At 39.1% G+C, this 20,421-nt stretch overlaps 1 protein-coding gene across 1 annotated transcript in view; it reads right to left on the bottom strand.

Moving 5' to 3' along the window:
• Positions 1 to 20,421, bottom strand: part of ALiX (programmed cell death 6-interacting protein-like protein AliX) — a 262,161-nt gene that overhangs the window by 131,689 nt on the left and 110,051 nt on the right. Inside the window, exon 5 of the mRNA XM_090373269.1 lies at positions 14,895 to 15,048. Coding sequence (XP_090229395.1) covers positions 14,895 to 15,048 — 154 coding nt within the window. The remainder of the gene's footprint in view (positions 1 to 14,894; positions 15,049 to 20,421) is intronic.

Genomic DNA, 20,421 nt, shown 5'->3' with positions numbered 1-20,421 from the left:
TTGAGACCCCTTAATAAAGTGGACAAACATTCTAGTGAAGGCATTAAGCAGGCAATAATTAATAAACTCTCCGATGACCTAAGGACCACGAAAATAAAATCGGTACGAAAGACAAGGAATCCAGGTGTAGTCATCGAAACAGAGACCACAGAGGAAATAAACGAAATAATAGCCAACCCCAAGATAGCAACCCTGGGACTCAGAGCGGAACCCCCAAGAAGGAAGGGGCCCTCCATCCTTATATACGACCTTGATAAGGATATCAAACCCGAGGAAGTCGCAAGAGAATTGTTTGATAGAAATCTGTCCAAACATTTGCCAGATCAAAATCTAAATGATCATGTGATACCCAAGCACACCATCAAGACCAAGTCCTCGAGCACAGTCAACTGGTCGGTAGAACTGAGCCCGCTGGCTTGGCAAATACTTATAAATCAGACTAGAGTTTATATATATTGGAGCGGCCACCGATTCCGCGAACATGTGGCTATCATCAAATGCTACAACTGCTGCAAGTTCGGACACACATCGCACACATGCTCCCAGGCTGTGCGAACCTGCGGCCACTGCGCTGGCAAGGGCCACAACTTCACCGACTGCCCAAATAAGAGCACAGACGCCGTTTGTGCAAACTGCAAAAGTCAGAAAATGGATGCCTCCCATTCCCTCAGAGACAGCATGTGTCCCATATACCAAAAATACAAGAGCTTGACCCAATCCAGAACAGATTATGGCACCACACCATAAACAATTCAACACTAAAGTAATCAAATTCTTCCAGCTAAACGCTCATAGAACCAGGGCAGTGGCCGACCAGGTCAGGATGAAAGCCGACGACGAAAATATAGATATCATCATACTCCAAGAACCATACGCAGCCGCCAATCATGTAAGGGGATACCCCCTACAATACAAGATCATACAACCTGAAAATGAAATCCCCTCGGCCGCTATTGTGGTCAGAAACCCAGATATAACAGCTACCAGGATCACTCACCTCTGCACGGCCTGGGCAGTCTGTGCGCATCTTATCTCAGCACTGGGAGCCTTCTACGTCGTAGCCCTTTATTGCCGCCCTGGAGAGGACATAACGATGGCTACAAGGTACCTAGAACATGTAACAAATATCCTCCCTGACCAGAAACTAATAATAGGAGCGGACGTGAACTGCAGGTCACCAGCTTGGTACAGCCATACCCCGGACAGACAGGGGACAAGGAATGGGCAGCGCCTGGAGGAATTCCTAGCAACATCAACGATAACAGTGCTAAACCAACCTAATCAACTACCGACTTACTGCAACCTACGATGGGAATCAACCATCGATGTCTCCCTAGCCACTAGAAACATTGCTGGCAATATAACAGACTGGACGGTTCAGGATGCCTGGACAACGTCCGACCACAGGGTCCTGACCTTCCAACTCAACAGAGACCATCAGAGACAATATCCTGAGAGAAAAATGCTGCAGAGATATGCAGTGAACACTGCAAACTGGAACCAATTCAGAGACACCCTAATAGCAGAAAAAGATACACAGCAAGCTGCAATTCAAACAATCCAAGACCCTGACCAACTCCAAAAAATAATCACAGCGATCATTACTAAAGCAGCGAATGCTGCCATAAAACGAAGAAAACCTGCCTCAGGTGCTGTACCATGGTGGAGTCCGGAGCTCCAGAGGCTCCGAAGAGAAGTCCAGGACAAACGAAAAGCATTCCAGAGAGCCAGACGCTCCTGGCCTGCCCCTGAAGTGGATGCACTACGGGAAATCTACAAAGAGGCCAGAAACCAGTACACCTCGCTCATACGCAGAAGTAAACAACTCTCGTGGGAAAATCTGGTCGCAACCACTGGCAACACTGACCCCTGGGGGGTGGTCTACAAAGTAACCACTAATAAACTTCCCAGGGGAGAGGTAATTTTAACCACCATAACACCACAGGGAGATGCTACCAATTCTTGGGAGGCATCTGTTAACAATATTTTGGATGCAACCTTCCACCCTCATGTAGACCCACAGACACCCCAACAAATCAAGATGTGCACAGAGAATGACGACTACCGAACAGAAGACAGGGAACCGGATTTCACAATAGAGGAACTACAAGCGGCTGCGCACCTTATTAAAAGTAAGAAATGTCCGGGTCCGGACCTCTTGGAGCCCGAAATCATCAGGAAGGTGGTGGAGATAGCCCCTGACATGCTACTGAACCTCTTCAATCTATGTCTCCAAACTGGAACCTATCCGAAGGACTGGAAAAAAGCAAATATTAAACTCATAATTAAAAACCCGACAAAACCAACAGACCAACCAACTTCCTACAGACCAATAGCCCTACTAACAGTCTGCAGTAAACTCTTGGAACGACTCCTGTTAACCAGAATACAGGCCCACTACCTACAGGCAAACCTAATGTCCCCAAACCAGTACGGCTTTAGACCCGGAACGTCGACTGTAGATGCCCTGAAGAACGTCCTTGCACGTGCAGCTGCCACAGAAAACAAATATTTCCTGGCTATCTCTATCGACTTTGCTGGGGCGTTCGACACCCTTTGGTGGCCGAGCATCCTGGCCCGGCTCTGGGGGAGTGGGATGCCAGGCAACCTCTATCGAGTAATCCAAAGCTACCTCTCCAGTAGACTCATCATGGTGAATGCTCCATATAAAATACTCACCAGAAAAATCAACAGAGGCTGTCCACAAGGCTCCGTTTTAGGACCTACGTTATGGAACATCGTTTTGGATGAATTCCTAAATACCGATATTGGAGAGGCGTCTTCACAAGCCTTTGCAGATGACCTCATCCTGATGATAGAGGGAAACAGCAGAATCCAGCTGGAAAGAAAGGCAAATCATGCCCTTAAAATCCTACAAGAATGGACCAATATCCACTTCCTTAGGATCTCAGCAACCAAAACGGACTCCATTCTCCTCAAGGGTGCCCTAGATTACAGGAGACCCCCACAGATTAAGATTGATGGTATCACATTACGACTGTCCAAGGAACTTAGATACCTGGGAGTAATACTGGACCCCACTCTCTGCTTCCAGGCAGACTTGAAATACATCCGTAAGAAGATACGGGGATATACAGCCCTTGTTACCAGAGTCGCAAAAAGGGATTGGGGATTGAAAAAGAAGACCCTCAAGCTGTTTTACAAAGCCGCCTTCCTGCCGATAGCTACCTATGCTTCCGGAGCTTGGTACCCCAAAGTCACCATGGCTGTAAATCGCAGAATCCTCGACTCTATCCATAGAGCCATGCTGCTCGCTATAACCCGGGCCTGCAGAACAGTTAGCACCCACGCGCTGCAGGTGCTGGCGGGAACCCTACCTTTAGACCTCGAAGTAGCTAAATGTGGAGTATTATATGAACTCTCCAAGGGAAGAGCCTGCACCTTCGCCGGCTTCGACGCAGATCCTACCACAAATCGTTTGACTGAGAAAAAGAGACTTGCAAATCATCTCATGCAAACCTGGCAAACCAGATGGGAGAATTCCCCAAAGGGAGAAGTCACCAAACGATTCTTCCCCAACGTTGGAAAACTCTATCCAATGGCTCCAGCATGGTTCACGCCGGGACTCCACGCGACCTTCCTGCTAACAGGACATGGTGCCTTTAAGGCTAAACTTACAGCCCTGGGCATTACAGATGACCCTACTTGCTGCTGTGGAGAGCTGGAGAGCTGGCACCACCTCATGCATGAATGCCAGCTTTATGATGACCTCCGCTGCCAACTCATCACTCGGATCACTTTTTTGCCCAGAGATAGAGAACAACACCTCCTGGATGGGAGACAGGAATATATTGCCTTCTCAAAGTTCGCTGAAGCCCTGTACAGAAGAAGACGGGACCTGAATGCACATTAGCCACATAATGGCTAGAAGCCAAAATGTGCATAACACCAAAGATGGACTACTAAGCAACCATGAAGATAGACAAAAAATCTGAATGAAGGACGAATAGCAGCTGTTCTGGCGGCCTGAGCCAAGCACTAGCCTGGCTCTCCTTTAATATCCCTTCCTGGCAGGAGGAAGAGATGACCAGTCGCCTCGCCCCCTGCTACCCCACCTTTCCTTCTGGTGAGGCATGGGCATGCCTCACTGACCACCTGGGGGAATCTCTTCTGTGTCCCCCATACTTCTGCCTTTTCCCCCCAACCTTCTTCCTCCCCTCCCCCACTCTATCTATACACAACGCGAGCGCCCTACACACTAAATTTAATCTAGCAAAAAAATAATCTTCGCCCAGTCTCGGCCTAATTATCCTACGCAATGCCCTACTCCTGCCATATGAATGCATGCACACGTGCTGTATGCAAACATCCAAAGTAATTACGATTGCATGGATGCGTATATATTATGTATCACTGTTGTGTATATGTGCATACATGTGTATGTGTACATAAGTTTTTTTTTTTTTTTTAGGTCCTAGCTGCCGAAATCTCAGGAAATTAAGCGGCAGGACCTGCCAGAGTAAATCTTAGTCTACTGGTGTTTCCTGGTCTGCCTCCACGGGGCGAAGGTGGGGCAACGCTGGGCTCCAGCAGGGGTCCAGCGGCTAAATGACCAGATGAACAACGGTACACGACATTACACAGGTACAATACCCACACACTTTTAAACCTCTGGCATTCCCAGGAAACTGGTACACCCACAAAGAAAGCAATGCGGAGATGGGGGAAACCCCTGGGGCCGCATGACAACAATATACCTTACACCTTACACCTTACTAATGAATAACTGAGCCCATCGACTTGGCGCGGAGGCTACTATGCACGTATGAACATAGTCTCAACATGCAGCAACAAGCAGTTCCTGTGATTCATTGTTGCGTCATATTGCAAAACTTTCCTAGTACCCTTTGTAATTAAAAGAGATTATCTTGGAAACAAATGCCTCTTGAAACATTTCTGAAAATGACAACTCCTTTTGCAACAAAGCAACGAGTGCTAAGCCAATAATGAGTGATCAACGAGTGTGCATTTAGTCGATTATGAAGAAAAAACATTCTTCAACACTTGTAAGTCGTAAATAATTTCTCTATTATTATAATTTGCTTGATTTAGCATTAGCATTAGTAGAGGCATTTGATGCAAGAAAGGCAAGCTTATGCAGCATCAGCAAAAAAAAAAAAAAAAAACCACTTCCACTTCACCCCTCTGTTCGTTCAAAATACCTGTCCAGCTGAGCCTTAAACTTATTTAGGCTATCAACCTCCACCACAAGGGATGGAAGTCTGTTCCACCAACCAACCACCCTCTGGCTAAAGGCAAATTTCCGCACGTCTATCCTACATCTGTCTTTCCTCAATTTGAATTTATGCCCTCTCAGGTGATTTTTCTGAGCTAGAGGAAGAATCCCATCAGCATTGAGCATGCTTAAACCATTCAAGGCTTTATACACCTCTATCAGATCACCTCGCTGGTGCCTAGTCTCCAGACACTGTAATTTGCAAAACTTAAGCCTTTCTTCGTAAAAGCACCCCTTTGTTCCGTTCACTAATCTTGTTGCCCTTCTCTGTACTCGTTCCAGCAGCTCTACATCCTTCTTGAAATGAGGCCTCCAGACCTGTATACAGTACTCTAGGTGTGGCCTGACCATTGCCTTATACAATGGAATAATCACCTCCTTATCCCTGCTGGAAAAATTCCTGTATATCACTGACAATACTCCATGAGCTACTCTTGCAGCCCGTCTGCACTGCTCAGAGAACTTCATATCTGCCTGCACAACCACCCCCAAGTCCCTTTCATTGTCTACCACTGTCAATGTAGTACCACAGAGTTGATACGTTGCTCTGGGGTTGCTGTTTCCCATGTGTAGTACTTTACATTTGTCAATGTTAAACTTCATTTGCCACCTCTCAGCCCATCTGCTCAACCTTTCCAGATCCTGTTGCAGCAGCATAGTGTCAGTAGTGTCCTTGACAACCCTGCCAACCTTTGTATCGTCTGCAAACTTGGACATTAAGCTTGATATACCATCATCAATATCATTTATAAATACAGAAAACAATAATGGACCCAACACTGAGCCCTGAGGGACTCCACTAATAACATTAGTCCACGATGAGCAGTGTCCATTGATTACCACTCTCTGTCTTCTCCCCCTCAACCACCCCTTTATCCATAGCAGCAATTTGCCTCCAATGTCACACTGCTCCAATTTTACAGGTTGTCTTCATTTCTTTGGATAAATCAATCATTTTTTAAACAAACTAATTAGCTAACTAATTTCATTGTTGAGAATGTAATCCCTATTTTAAACCTTGTCTATAGGAAATAAATTCCAGCTTCACACGTTAGGAACAAATTAACTCGTAAAGTCAAGAACTACCTGTATATGATATCAAAATTATTTTTGGCATTCAGTTCCTTTGTGACCACATCATAGTATCCAATCAAATTGGTCAGACAAGACCTCCCTTTAACAAACCCATGCTGTGTCTTAACTATTACTGCAGTCTTGTCTAGATGATCCTGCAATGCTTCTTTAACCAGTGACTCCATTATTTTCCTTGGAACACAAGTTAAACTAACAGTTACTTATGTCACCTTTTGAACCCCCTTTGTGAATTGGTGATACATTTGCAACCCTCCAATCCATGGTGACTTCCCATGAGTTCAAGGAAGCTCTCATAATTATGGCTAAGGATTTGCTTACTTCCTTTGCTGCCTCTAATATAACTGGATAGAGCCTGTCCACCCCAGGTGCCTTCCTCATGTTTAACCTCAACAATTTCTCCTCCACTTTGCTCTCAGTTATTACAAAATCAGTTAGCTCCCTGTATGAGTTTGATAAACTTCTGACATTCCCCTCATTGAATAACTCCTCATGTGTGACTGTAGATGCAAAATACTCATTCAGTTTATCAGCTAATTGAGCAGGATCAACAACAGTCGAACCATCTATGTTAAGTGGTCCAATCTGATTCATTCCTCTCCTTCTAGAGTTTACATAAGTAAAGAACTCTTTGCTGTTTTTCTTTGCATCCTTTGCCAAAGATTTCTCGTAATCTGCCTTTGCCTGCCCAACCACCTTTGTGACTTGATTACAGACAGCTTATATCTGTCATAGGCTTCTGTGTCACCTGATAATTTATATGCATCCCATACATTTTTCTTCTCTGCCACAAACCTCATTAATTCATCCAACATCCATTTAGGCCCGATTGGATGCACTTCCCTTTAGCCCTGAACCTTGAACAGTATTTTTTAGTTGGAATGAAAAGCCTAGAAGCCTCCAAGATTTCTAAATGGGAAGCCTACAGACTTCCCATTTAGAATTCAACGTTGGTAACGTCATCAGTTGATTCCACTGTACAGAATTTAAACTGTCTGAGACTCCTGTATGAAAGCATAAACCCTTCTCTTTAGCCTTGATGGTAGTTACATCTTTATGTAATTCCCATATCAGTACATTGTGATTACTGTAACACAGTGGTTCCTTTATCTGCAAATTCTTAATGCATGAATAATCACTACTGATAATCAGATCAAGAGTATTACTAGCACAAATTTAAATAAGTACACCAACTGTTTAACTATAATAGTTTAATACTGAAAATTATAAAATGTACCAGACGATACAGTACTGTAAAATAATATTTACAAAAACTGACTTACAAAATAAAATGTATGATGAAATTTTAAAATACAATAAAATATAATAAAGGTTAAAAGCGATAAAACAATGATTGTAGCTTCCATGTGAACCAGAACCGGACGTGGCTAGGGTTTTTACAAGTTTGGAGTTCCCTATGCGCAAGTGGAAGAGATATGTGGATGACACGTTCACTTTGGTACAAAAGGGGAGAGAAGAGGATGTACCGTATTTTCCGGCTTATAAGACGCGTTTTTTTTCACGAAGAAATACTCGGAAAATCACCCTGCGTCTTATATGGTCAATGTCAGATTAGGCCTAAAGACTACCGGCAATGCATTTTCGATGACGCAGTGCTGGTAAACTGAGTTCTGAAAACTTCCCTTTGAAATTCACACCAATTTTACTTAAGATTTATCTGTTGAAATATATTTTTAACAATTATTAGTGGCTACAATCTATGGCAACAATACATACCAGTAATATTTTTTTCATGGAAAATTTGTTGAAATCTGTGTAATATGAATCTTAAAACCAGATGTAAGTAAAAACTTGTTTCATTTTCCCATGTGTTTGCTTCCTCTATAATATGATCTCGCACTTTTATGGTATTCCTCTATGATCTCGCGCTTTTATGGTATGGCGGGCTAATTACACCGGATCGGGATTTTTCAATTCCAACCACCTTTTACAAAGAGAAAGTGACGCCCGTATTTGTTTTAAGGTGAAAAAGAATTTCTCTTACGTTACTTCTGTCAGCTTTTTTCAGAAACAAACATTTCATTATTGGTTGAACATTTACCCAAGCGTATACCATTATTTTGAGAAAAATATATTACCGTATTTAATTTTATTATTATTATATTTATTATTTTATTTTTTTTTTCCCAAAATATGTGGCCAAAACTAGGGTGCGTCTTATAAGCCGGAAAATACGGTAGTTAGTTTTCTCAATGGTTTCTCTCCTTTTATACAGTTTACCTCAGAGGTAGAAGTGAATGGTTCCCTCCCATTCCTGGACGTAATGGTGTACAGAGAAGGCTCCAGGCTTAGTACTACAGTTTTTAGGAAAGCAATGTGTAGGAGTCAGTACACCCATTACAGGTCAGCACAGACTGCGCAGCATAAAAATAGCGTTGCCAGGGCACTTTTGGGTAGGGTTAGGACACATTATAGTACCTCTGAGGAGAGAGAGAGAGAGAGAGAAAAATTGGGCAAGTTAGGGCGGATCTTATAAAATGCAGTTACCCCCAGAAGGTCATTGATAAATATAACAGAGACGTGGAGCCTAATCATGGAAAACCATCCGTTCCAGTTACCAGTTTATATTCCCTACTATCTGGGCTTGTCAGATCATATTGCAAGGATGCTTCGTGACTTTCAGGCACTCTGTGTGCAGCTTCCGGGCTGGAGGTTGCACACAGTGGTTTCACAGCTCAAAGACCCCATTACTGGGGATTCCGGTAGTGGGGGAGACAGGACAGCGACTAAAAGACTGTCTGGGGGAGCACATGCGAGCCATACAGACCGCAGAGTTTAATAAGTCCGCCATTGCTGAGCATTATTGGGAAAAACAACACCAGGTCTCCCCAGTGAATGCTGTCATCCTTGACTGGGCACATAGGTTCTGGGACCGTAAGTGGCTGGAGAGTTTGTGGATTGGCTCGTCCAAAAACAATAGTATGAATAGGGACAGGGGTGTTCAGCTCCACCCCCTTCTGGAGGCTGTGGTCCTTGCAAAAGACTAGCGTTTTGCGTTTCCACGCTCCCGAGCCACTTCCGGTTTTGGTTCACATGGAAGAAGTACTAAGCATGTGCCTGGTCAGCCACATGTGCCGTGAACCTGTTATTTAAGGATGTGTTGACTAAACATCATTGTTGTTGAGAAAGGAGGCGGATGCCCCCAAAAGCTACAATCATTGTTTTATTGCTTTTAACCTTTATTATATTTTATTGTATTTTAAAATTTCATCATATTTTATTTTGTAAGTCAGTTTTTGTAAATATTATTTTACAGTACTGTATTGTCTGGTACATTTTACAATTTTCAGTATTAAACTATTATAGTTAAACGGTTGGTGTACTTGTTTAAATTTGTGATATGAATCATTCTCCCAACCTTAGAGGCCTTTTTGAAGATAAGAGTATTACTCCCTCTGGTTGCCTCTCAAACATGCTGCTGTAGAAAAGTCATCCACTAAATCCAGAAAAGCCTTGCTGGTGTGCGAGTGATCAATCCACAAGTTCCAATCAACAATGGAAAGTAAAAATCCCCTATTATAAGACATTCTGATTTACTGATCCACTATTTCTCTGCACAATTGCTCATTATACTCATCAGATTCATTAGGCCTATAACACACAACTACTCTCATTTTACCTTTCCCAGAGCTTATGTTACACCAAACAGACTCAACATTGCATTGTTCACCAACATCAATTGGATGCACTTCCCTAGATTTTGTGTTTCTTAACTAACAGCATAACCCCTCCTCCTTTCCTGTCCTGTCTATCCTTTCTGTACACAGAAAAGATAAACAGGACAGGGAGACAAGACAGGATATATACAGATTATGTACAGGATGATTTTTTATTCATCATACCAATTCATTCAACTGAAGAACATAAAGCCAAAATACTGTTTAGAAACAGAAATTAACACAAACTATATTTATCCCAACATGTTCAAATATGTCCTCCATGTTTATCAATGATCTGACACAGTGTGTGAAGTTGCAAAGAACATGATCTGTTTCCTCTGACACAAAAAAAAAAATTTTTTTTTTCATCTTCATTTGCTTTCTTTGGCATTTCAGCATTTATTGCTGAAATCAGCTGTCATTCATGCCAATGCTACAGTCACACAAAAAAGGAAACAAAATTAACCTTAATGACATCGAGGCAGATGTCACTTTATGTTTCTGTCGACAAACACTGGCCCAAAAATGCTAACTGTAGAGAGCACATGAATGCGAATAAGCAAAATTTTGCATTTTGCTTATTCGCATACCTGTCTAAATGAAAGTGCACATCATCAGCAAACCAAACTCGTCCAAATTTCATGATGATGATGATGATACAGCTGAGGATGCAAAATGTAGTGGATGGCCAGAACCAATTAGGTCACCAGGAACTACTGAGCGAGTAAGGAAAGGTGTTAATGAAGATTCTGAAACATTTAACCTGAGATGCTTGGTCCAATTAGGTATCTGAAGGTCATCTTTGCAGTGAATTTTTAAGAAGAATTTAAAACATTTTCCTTACAAAAACTAGTTAGTAAAAGAATGAAAACCAGTGGATCAAGAAATCCAACTAGGATTCGTGCATTTTCTCGCGTGGATATCTCAGCTAAAGATAATACTTTCATATCAAATTTGATAAACAGTGAAAGTAATTTTTTCATGGATTTATTAAAAAGTAGAACTGCATGTTTTGGAGTACTGAGAATCCAGAGTAATTTTTGAACAACAAATTCATCCAAGTCATGACACTATTTGGCATTTATGCTTAAACTATATTCTTACCCTGTGTAACACAGTATCCAAAAATTTCATTACTTCATACAGCATATCCTTGCTACCTTTTCTTATTTCTGAATAAACCATGAATTGCCAACCTAATAGAACAAACTTATCTGTGAAAAGATCTAAACCTCCCAAACACTTCCTCATTCATTTCAAAAATAATCGTCATCTCAGTTCTATTCTCCATGATGTCCATTTTCACTTACAGTCTGCCAAAACCTGTATACTTTTTCTGACAGAATCATGTTTATTGGTTGATTCCACCACTGCTCACCTCAGTTGTCCAAATTATTCGCTGTATGATTCCTTTTGCTTCAAAGGTGGTACTTGTGCATATGAATGTTCTGATATTCCCCATCAAAGATGAGCAATTTGGAATCTCCTCTTTTCGATCTTCTCTGGTTTAAAATCTCTCTACTACATTCTGTCAATTTCACCAGTTGCCTCTATCATTCTCCCAACTCCACTAAGCACTTGAAACTTGACTTTCTCCATTCAAACTTTTCTAACAGTGAGATCATTTTCCTTGGTGATTTTTATGTTCACAACTCCAGCTGGCTTCTGTTTTCTAGTCACTTGTACCCAGCTGGTCGAGATGCTGAGGCTTTTGCAATTACTAATGATGTCACATTGTTCATTTACCTACCAGAATACCAGACAATCCTAACTGTTCAGCCAACATGCTTGATCTTTTTCTCACAAACAACCCTTCTAAGTATATGGCTGAGGTGAGTGGTCCTCTAGGCACTTCAGATCCCAACTTAGCAATTGTGTCTTTCTGTTGTGACAATTCTCTACCCCGTGTTGTTTGGCTTTACAAGAATGCAAAATGGGATAATCTGTGAGATTTCTTTTCTTCCTTTCCTTGGTCAGATTATTGTTTCAAATCTTCTGATGTCAATGTTTGCTCAGATCGTGTAAGTGAAATTATTCTTGTAGGGATAGAATCCTTTATTCCACACTCCACCTTAAAATCTTGTGCTTTATCTAAACCTTGGTTTTCCAATAAATGTGCTACGGCTGTTCAAGAGAAGAATGTTGCATATTGTTAATTGTCTTATTTCCAAATCTCTAGCTTCATTTTCTGCCTACACCAAAGCTCACAAAATTGTAAAGCTGTAAAGCCACTGATTGTAAACAATTGTAAAATTGTAAAGCCACTGATCATTAATCAGTCAAAACTAGACGTTGAACAGGATAAGAGTAGAAAACTTGCTTCTTGCCCTAATGGTAGCTGAGCATTCTGGTCTCTTGCCAAATGCTATTGGCTGCAACTTTTGCTCATCTCTGTTCCCACCTCTGCCAAATCCAGATGGTTCTATTGCCACTTCAGCCAAAGATAAAGCTGACCTGCTAGCACCCTATTTTTCTTCCAGTTCTTGTACTGATTGTCTTGGTAAACCACCTCCAACCATTTCAGTACACTCCATTCAATGCCTCTTTTGGTCTTGCATTAAAAGAATGTCAGAAGGATGTTAATCAATCTTGATGCTAAGAAAGTTTCAGGTCCTGATGGTATTGCTCCACTTGTTCCTCAAACCTGTGCTCCTGAACTTACTCATCTTCTGTGTGGCATTTTTTCACTTTCTTATTCCAAAGGTGTTTTTCATTCTGGTTGGTAATTTGCTGATATCTACCCAGTTGATAAAAAGGGTGACAAATTCCTCCCATTCAATTATTGTCTTATTACACTTACTGCCTCTCTTTCTAAAGTAATGGAGAAATCAATTTACTGCCTTATTAAACTACCTAGAAAACTTCAATCTGATCAACGATTGTCAATATGGATTGCATCAGTGTCAATCCACTGGTGATATTCTGACTTAATTTACCCATCTATGGACAAATTCAATGAAAAATTTGGTGAAACTCAAGCAGTTGTTCTCAACATTCCAAAGGCTTTTGATCGTGTTTGTCATAAATGTCTTTTAAATAAGCTTTCATCTTATGGTTTGTGAACTGATTTTTGAAAGTGGGTATCAAATTTTCTCTCCAACCACTCACTGTGCGGGTGATAGATGGCTCTGTCTTCTAACTTCTCCACTAATGCTGGTGTTCTCCAAGTTTCCATTCTTTCTACCACTTTTTTCCTCTTGTATATTAATGATTTTCTTTAATTGACTAGAAATCCTATCCATAGTTTAGCTGATGATAGCACATTGCATTCCACTTTCCAGTTTGAGAAATCCTGCCCTGCACAAACAGCTTCAACTTCTCAAATATCCACTACCAATTCCTTAAATGCTAATCTCCAGTGGAGCAAAGATAACTTAGCAATCCTTCTAAAACTCAGTCCTGCCTTATATCTCGCAAAAAGGATTCTTCTGCTCCTATGCTTATCTTTGACGGCACTTCGAATTCTAGGCAAGATCATAAATCTCTATTGGGGATTATCCTGACTTCTAATCTCTCTTGGTATAAGCACATTACAATTATTGCTTCCTTTGTATCTAAAAAACCGGACTTTCTCTTTCACTCTTGGTGTTACTTTCCTCCCAAACAGCTGTTCACAATATACAAATTGCAAATCCACGCTAACATGGAATATTGTTCCTACATCTAGGGCGTTGCCCTCAAAACCTCTCTGGCTTCTAGATTCCATTCGAAAGAGGACAGTTAGGTTAATTAATGACTCATCTCTAACATTCTCCATTCTTCCACAGACATTCGGTTTCTGTTGCATGCCTTTTCTATACATACTTCGATGGGCACGGTTCTTCTGAATTGACTTGTATAATTCCCATTCGCTCTTCACAACAGAAATTACAGAATCTGCAGAAATTCAAGTCTAATGTCAAAAAATATCTTCTTTCATCTTCTCAACCATCTACACATGCACAATACTAAGTGCTATAGGTTCTAATACATCTTGTGTTTGGGGCTTTCAAAAAAAAAAAAAAAAAAATATCAGTCCTTTGAGGATTACACAAAATGATGATGATGATCATAAAAACTATTAATGGAGTTGCATACAGAACTATGATCTGTGGTTGCTTGTGGTGCAAAAAAAAAAAAAAAAAAAAAAAAAAAGGGCTTCAACAGGATGACCCAAATAGCAAGAGCGACAATGAGAATTTTAAAAGATCTTTTCCTAAAATGTGTACTTGCACACTTTGAGGATATTAATTGGCAGGCCCACTCATCTGATATATCAGGCTCAAATTGTTTTTTGTTAATAAAATTTATTTTTTTTTAATAAACCACAAAACATGATGAATTAAATAACAATGTCAAAATGATGACAGACATTGAAAGGATGCAATTTTTCATAATTGAAATGCACAAATTATTACATACATGACAATTTATTTTGTCATGTACAGTTTTTGTTTTCATTAAACCTTTAATTTTCTAATTATTTCAAATAGGCCAGGAACTTTTAAAAGTTTATATATATGCATATATAGTTTATAGGAGTTTGTCTAGTTTTACCTTAGCACAATAGTGTTCAATGGAAGGAACTACAAATTTTGAATTTTCAATTATGCTGGTGTACCAGGAATTTAACTTTTACATAATTTGAAACCCTATTGTATACTTTAATGAAAGTATATCTATTTTAGCATAATAAATTCTACTATAATATGCTCTTTCAGAGAAAATAATAAATTTCCTTTTCCATAGCTCCTTTTTTCCAATCAATACAATAAAAGAATGAAAAAAGAAATGGCATAAGGAATTCTACAATGAATTAAACGTAAAGTTATATAAATTTATTAATAAAAAAATAAAAAAAAAGAGCAGAACTAATATTACTCTACCAGCAACTGCCTTGTGAAAAATAGTTTCTTGAGCTTGACCCAGCATGATTGCCTGCAGTGCTCCAAGTGTATCTGGGTGAAGATCAGGTGTTGGTTCGTGCTGAATACATGACATCACAGAGTTTTTCAAATGCTGAAACACACCACTGGATTGCTACCAATATAAAAAAATATAGTCACAGCTATGTTTGAATAAGTGATTCACTATTATCTTATAATAAACTCATTCATTCAAAGCTAAGCAACATTACCAAAAATATGAGGTGTCACCCAAAAGTTTCTGGACTGTAACAATAATAATAAAATAATCTCTCTTACTGGCTACCCCATAGAGTTCACTTAATAGGAGTCACCTTGTGAAGTAACACACCCTGTCTAGCATTCGTCCTGTTGCCAAAAGCACATTTGCAACCTTTCTTTCTTTTTAACTCTTACAGTATCTCTTGAGTTTTGCTGGATCTCTTAATCATCATAAAACCTACTGTTGAGTTTAAATTTTAGGATTGGAAACCAAAAGAAATTACAGCTAGATTTTGGAAAACTAGGGCCATGTTGTGTTCTTGGTAAGAAATTGTTGCACATGTGAATGAGAGAGAGAGAGAGAGAGAGAGAGAGAGAGTGTGTGTGTGTACTGGGACAACTTTTAATTTGTCTACAACAAGCACATGGCATTAAAAGTAATTGCTGGACCAGTACAGTCTGTCCTCGTATAGCACGATAGTTGTGTTCCTAGAAACCCTGTGCAATATAAACAACAGGCCCTACGGGAAAAGTGGGGTTAGGTGCCGACCACCCAAGATTGAACACACATTTGGAACCAAAACATTAACAAACACAATAAATAATCGGGTAATTTTAATCGATTAAAATACGTAATAAAAAATAATATAATATTTTTTATTATAATATAATAAATAATAAAAAATATTTATTTTTTTATTATTTATTATATTATAATAAAGTATTTTTTAATACTAAAAAAGTATTTTTTATGAATAAAATACGTATTTTATTCGTAAAAAATTTATTATATTAAATAAAATACTTAAATATTTTATAATATGTACGTAAGTATAAATTATAATACGTAAGTTGTAATAAAATGCTTACGTATTTTATTACGAAATAAAATATTGCTAATGCTTTTGCTTCTATCGTAAGCAAACTTGTTTTTTGTTTGATTTTCAATCCAAACAGATAGAAAATCGAAAAACAGATAGCAAAGACAGCCGTCCCATCTCTTCCAATTCTTGTGTCTTAATCTAATGGATTTTAATTACACTTTGAGTTGTTCCGGCTATGAAAGTTGTTTTTATTTTCTCCGCATTCTTTGTAATTTTCGGCGTTGCCTCATTTAGGTCTGTAGCACGTGCAATATCACATGGTCTTTCATTTCGCTCAAAGCGTTTCACAATTTCATATTTTTTTTCCTCTATCGACAGAGGCGGACTGGCCATAAGCTTTACCGGGGAAACCCTGGTGGGCTGGAGGCCGGTGTGATTTTAGCCATAAACCGTAGTATGAGGCCACTATAAGTTTTCCCGGGTAAGAATTTTTGACCCAGTCCGCCTCTGTTTATCATTATTGCTTTTTTTTTTTTCTCTCTGAATCTGCGTGTCTTCGCCAGGACACTTCCTTTTCACACCTTTTAAGTATTTTACTCATTTTTAAAGCACAATTACAAAACGAGGAGGCACCCTTAATACACATAAAGCTGCGCGCGTGTAGCAACTGAATAAACAACACCGTAAAAGCCGAGATACATTATTAACACCTCACATTTTACTAAAGCACATTTCTGGGGGTTACTACCATAAAACAATAAAAACAATTTCCAGTTGTGTTTCTGCTAGTGGAATCTGTTATAAACTGGTCGTAAACTCGATCTAATTGCATTTGCGATTATATCGATAGCTGGAATTGTGTTGGTTTTTACGTTATTATGGTGAAATGTGTTTCCCCTTCACTGATATAAAACACATAAATACATTTTCAGAATCTTCTTCATTCCTATCGTGTTGCGTTCGGTTGGGTGATTCCGCGTTCGACTGCCATTTCTTGTAAACACAAAGGCGAATTGTGCATAAGTGAATTCGGTTCGTGTTATATAAGATATCGTTCCCCTATTTATAAATCGTGTATGATCGAATTCGTGTAATGTAAACACGTGTTACAAGAGGACCGACTGTATTCATATTTCTTTAAGTGTGCTAGCACATATACGAGGGGGGTTCACCTAATTTGTGAACTGGTGCAAGATTTTATGGTTACCGTGCAAACTTTCCATAACTGCTGCTAGAGTTGCGTGAAGGGAGTTTTTTTTTTAGCCACATGTCACTGACAATCGTTTTGAAGCAAATATAATGTCTGACATACAGATTGAACAGAGATATGCGATTCATGGGGTTTAAATGCATCGGAAGCAGTTAAAGAGATTAATGAGGCATATGGTAATGAGCGTTATAGGACAACCTTAGTAGGACGGCCATATTTAAATGTCACAAGTGATTGCCGATCAGTGAAGGCCGACTCTGTTGCAGATGACCCAAGACCTGGTCAGCCTTTCTCCTCATCAAACTCCTGAGCAAATCTCAAAAACCCAGGAAATCTTAGATGAGGACAGATGAATTATACTTCATGAATAGGGTTGCCAAGTGGCTTTTATTTCAAAGGAGAGTCCTTTATTTCAGCTCATATGTCCTTGCCCTTTAATAATGTCCTTTAATTCAGTAATTGAACCCCAAAATTTTATTCATTACTAAAATGTTTTGATGCATATGTTTTTAATGCATCAGTTAATTGGGATAAGTTAAATTCAACATTCAGATGTTTCTCGTTAATGCATAAATTAGAGCAGTTGGCAACTTGGCATTCCTGCCACACTACCCGTTGCAGCTTGTCACTGTGATCTTTGCTGGAAGGGAATGAGGAGGGCACTGTCCCCTAAGGCAGTGGTGTCCAACCTTTTCCTGTACGGGGGCCGTATTCAAAATTAGATTTGTTTCGCAGCCGCACAGTGATTTGAGAAAAAAATCGTGTCACATTTTCTATATCTTATTACTGGTAAAAGGAAGTTTCTATTTTCATGTTACAGTTTTTTTCTTTTCAAGCTATATATATATATATATAAAAAAAAAAAAAATGCAAATTCCCAGCACTTTTATGTGTAACAAATCTATGTTAGTGATTTATTTTTTAGATTTTATTAAAATTATAAATATGACTTACTTTTGTTTTTTTTAAATACTTCATTTTTGTTTTAAAAAATACTTTTGCTGTTAAATGCTCATTTTAGAAAATTTACAACATGAAAAGGATCACTGCTTTTCAATATTAAGCTGAATAAATAAATATAATGATAAACCTAAAACTGAAATACAGTGGTACCTTGGTTTGCGAGCATAATTCGTTCTGGAAACGTGCTTGTAATCCAAAGCACTCATATATCAAAGCAAATTTTCCCATAAGAAATCATGGAAACCCAGATGATTTGTTCCAAAACTCAAAAATATTCATATACTGTAAAAATGATTAATACAAAATACATACCTTTTCATATTTTTAATATACATAAAGCAATCGAATTTATGGTAGGACGACTTTCACTGTCACTAACGGAATCACTGCTATCTGTTGACTCTTTCTTTTTGTGTGACTTTAACAAGGACCCTCTCCAATGACACTTGCTTTTGCCTCCTCTTGAGGATTTCATGGAAATATGACATTGCATTGTCGTTAAACAGATTCATCGCTCGCACTAGTACAAAATGAGGAGGCACGCTTGATACACATAAACAAAGCTGCGTGCGTGTAGCAATCGAATAAACAACACCGTAAAGGCAGAGATACTATTAACATCTCACATTTTACTAAAGCACATTTCTAGGGGTTACTACCATAAAACAATAAAAACAATTTACAGTTACGTTCCTGCTAGTGGAATCTGTTATAAACTGGTAGTGAACTTGATCTAATTGCATTTGCAATTATACCGATAGCTGAAATTATGTTGGTTTTGACGTTATTATGGTGAAATGTTTTCCCTTCACTGATATAAAAAACAAAAAAAAAATACATTTTCAGAATCTTCTCTTCATTCCTATCGTGCTGCGTTCGGTTGGGATGATTCTGCGTTCGACTGCCATTTCTTGTAAACACAAAGGCGAATCGTGCATAAGCGAATTCGGTTCGTGTTATATAAGCTATCATTCGCGTATTTATAAATCGTTTATGATCGAATTCGTGTAGTGTGAACACGTGTTATACGAGGATTGACTGTACTCTTATTGCAAGACCTCGCTCATTTATCAAGTTAAAATTTATTAAAAATTTTTGCTCGTCTTGCAAAACACTCGTAGACCAAGTTACTTGCAATCCAAGGTACCACTGTATTTGAAAATTTTATCAAGTATAATACAAAATAACATTTACTGGACAAAATTTAATATTTAATGAAATGATTGAGGCTGGATATTTTTAAATAATTTTTCAAAATTTGGTCGCAAATTTGTCAATCCATAATGAAGTCACCAATCTCAATACATAATGAAGATTATGTCCTGATGGTATTTCTCGATGGAGCTCCAGGTCCTGATTGTATTTCTCCACTTGTTCTCAATACCTGCACTCCTGAACTTACTCGTGTTCTATGCGACCTTTATTTACTTTCTTATTCCAAAGGTGTTTTTCCTTCTGCTTGGAAATTTGCTCATATCCAGCCAGTTCCTAAAAAGGGTGACAAATCCCTCCCATTCAATTACTTTTACTCTTTCTAAAGTAATGGAGAAATCACTTAACCGTCAACTCTTAAACTATCTAGAAACCTTTCGTCTGATCAATGATTGTCAGTGCCGATCCACAGGTGATATTCTGGCCTATGTCACCAATTCATGGACAAATTCAATGGAAAAGTTCAGTGAAACAAGCAGTTGCTCTTGACATCTCAAAGGCTTTTGATCGTGTTTGGCATAAAGATCTTCTAAACAAGCTTCCATCTCATGGTTTGCCAACTGTTCTTTGTAATTGGTTATCTAGTTTTCTCTCTGACTGTTCACGATGGGTAATGGTAGATGGCTCTCTGTCTTCTAACTTCACTACTAATGCTGGTGTCCCCCAAGGTTCAGTTTTTTCCCTCTATTCTTTTCCTCTTGTATATTAATGACCTTCTTTCGTTGATCAGAATTCCTATCCATAGTTTTGCAGATGATAGCACATTGCATTCCATTTTCCAGTTTGAGAAACCTTTCCCTGCTCAATCAGCTTCAACTTCTCGAATATCCGCTACCAATTTCTTAAATACCGATCTCCAAGTAATTCTCCAGTGGGGCAAAGACAACTTAGTTGATTTCAATCCTTCTAAAACTCAGTCTTGTCTTATATCTCGCAAAAAGGATTCTTCTGCTCCTATGCTTATCTTTGGTGACACTCCGATTTCTAAGCAAAATGATATATCTCTTTTGGAGATTACCCTAACTTCTAATCCCTCTTAGCACAAGCACATTACAAATATTGCTTCCTCTCCATCTAA

This window comes from Mastigoproctus giganteus, chromosome 1 (assembly GCF_048544385.1).
Source record: "Mastigoproctus giganteus isolate SK-2022 chromosome 1, ASM4854438v1, whole genome shotgun sequence".
NCBI classification, from domain to species: Eukaryota; Metazoa; Arthropoda; class Arachnida; order Uropygi; family Thelyphonidae; genus Mastigoproctus; species Mastigoproctus giganteus.
This window is presented reverse-complemented; position numbering and strand designations above follow the sequence as displayed.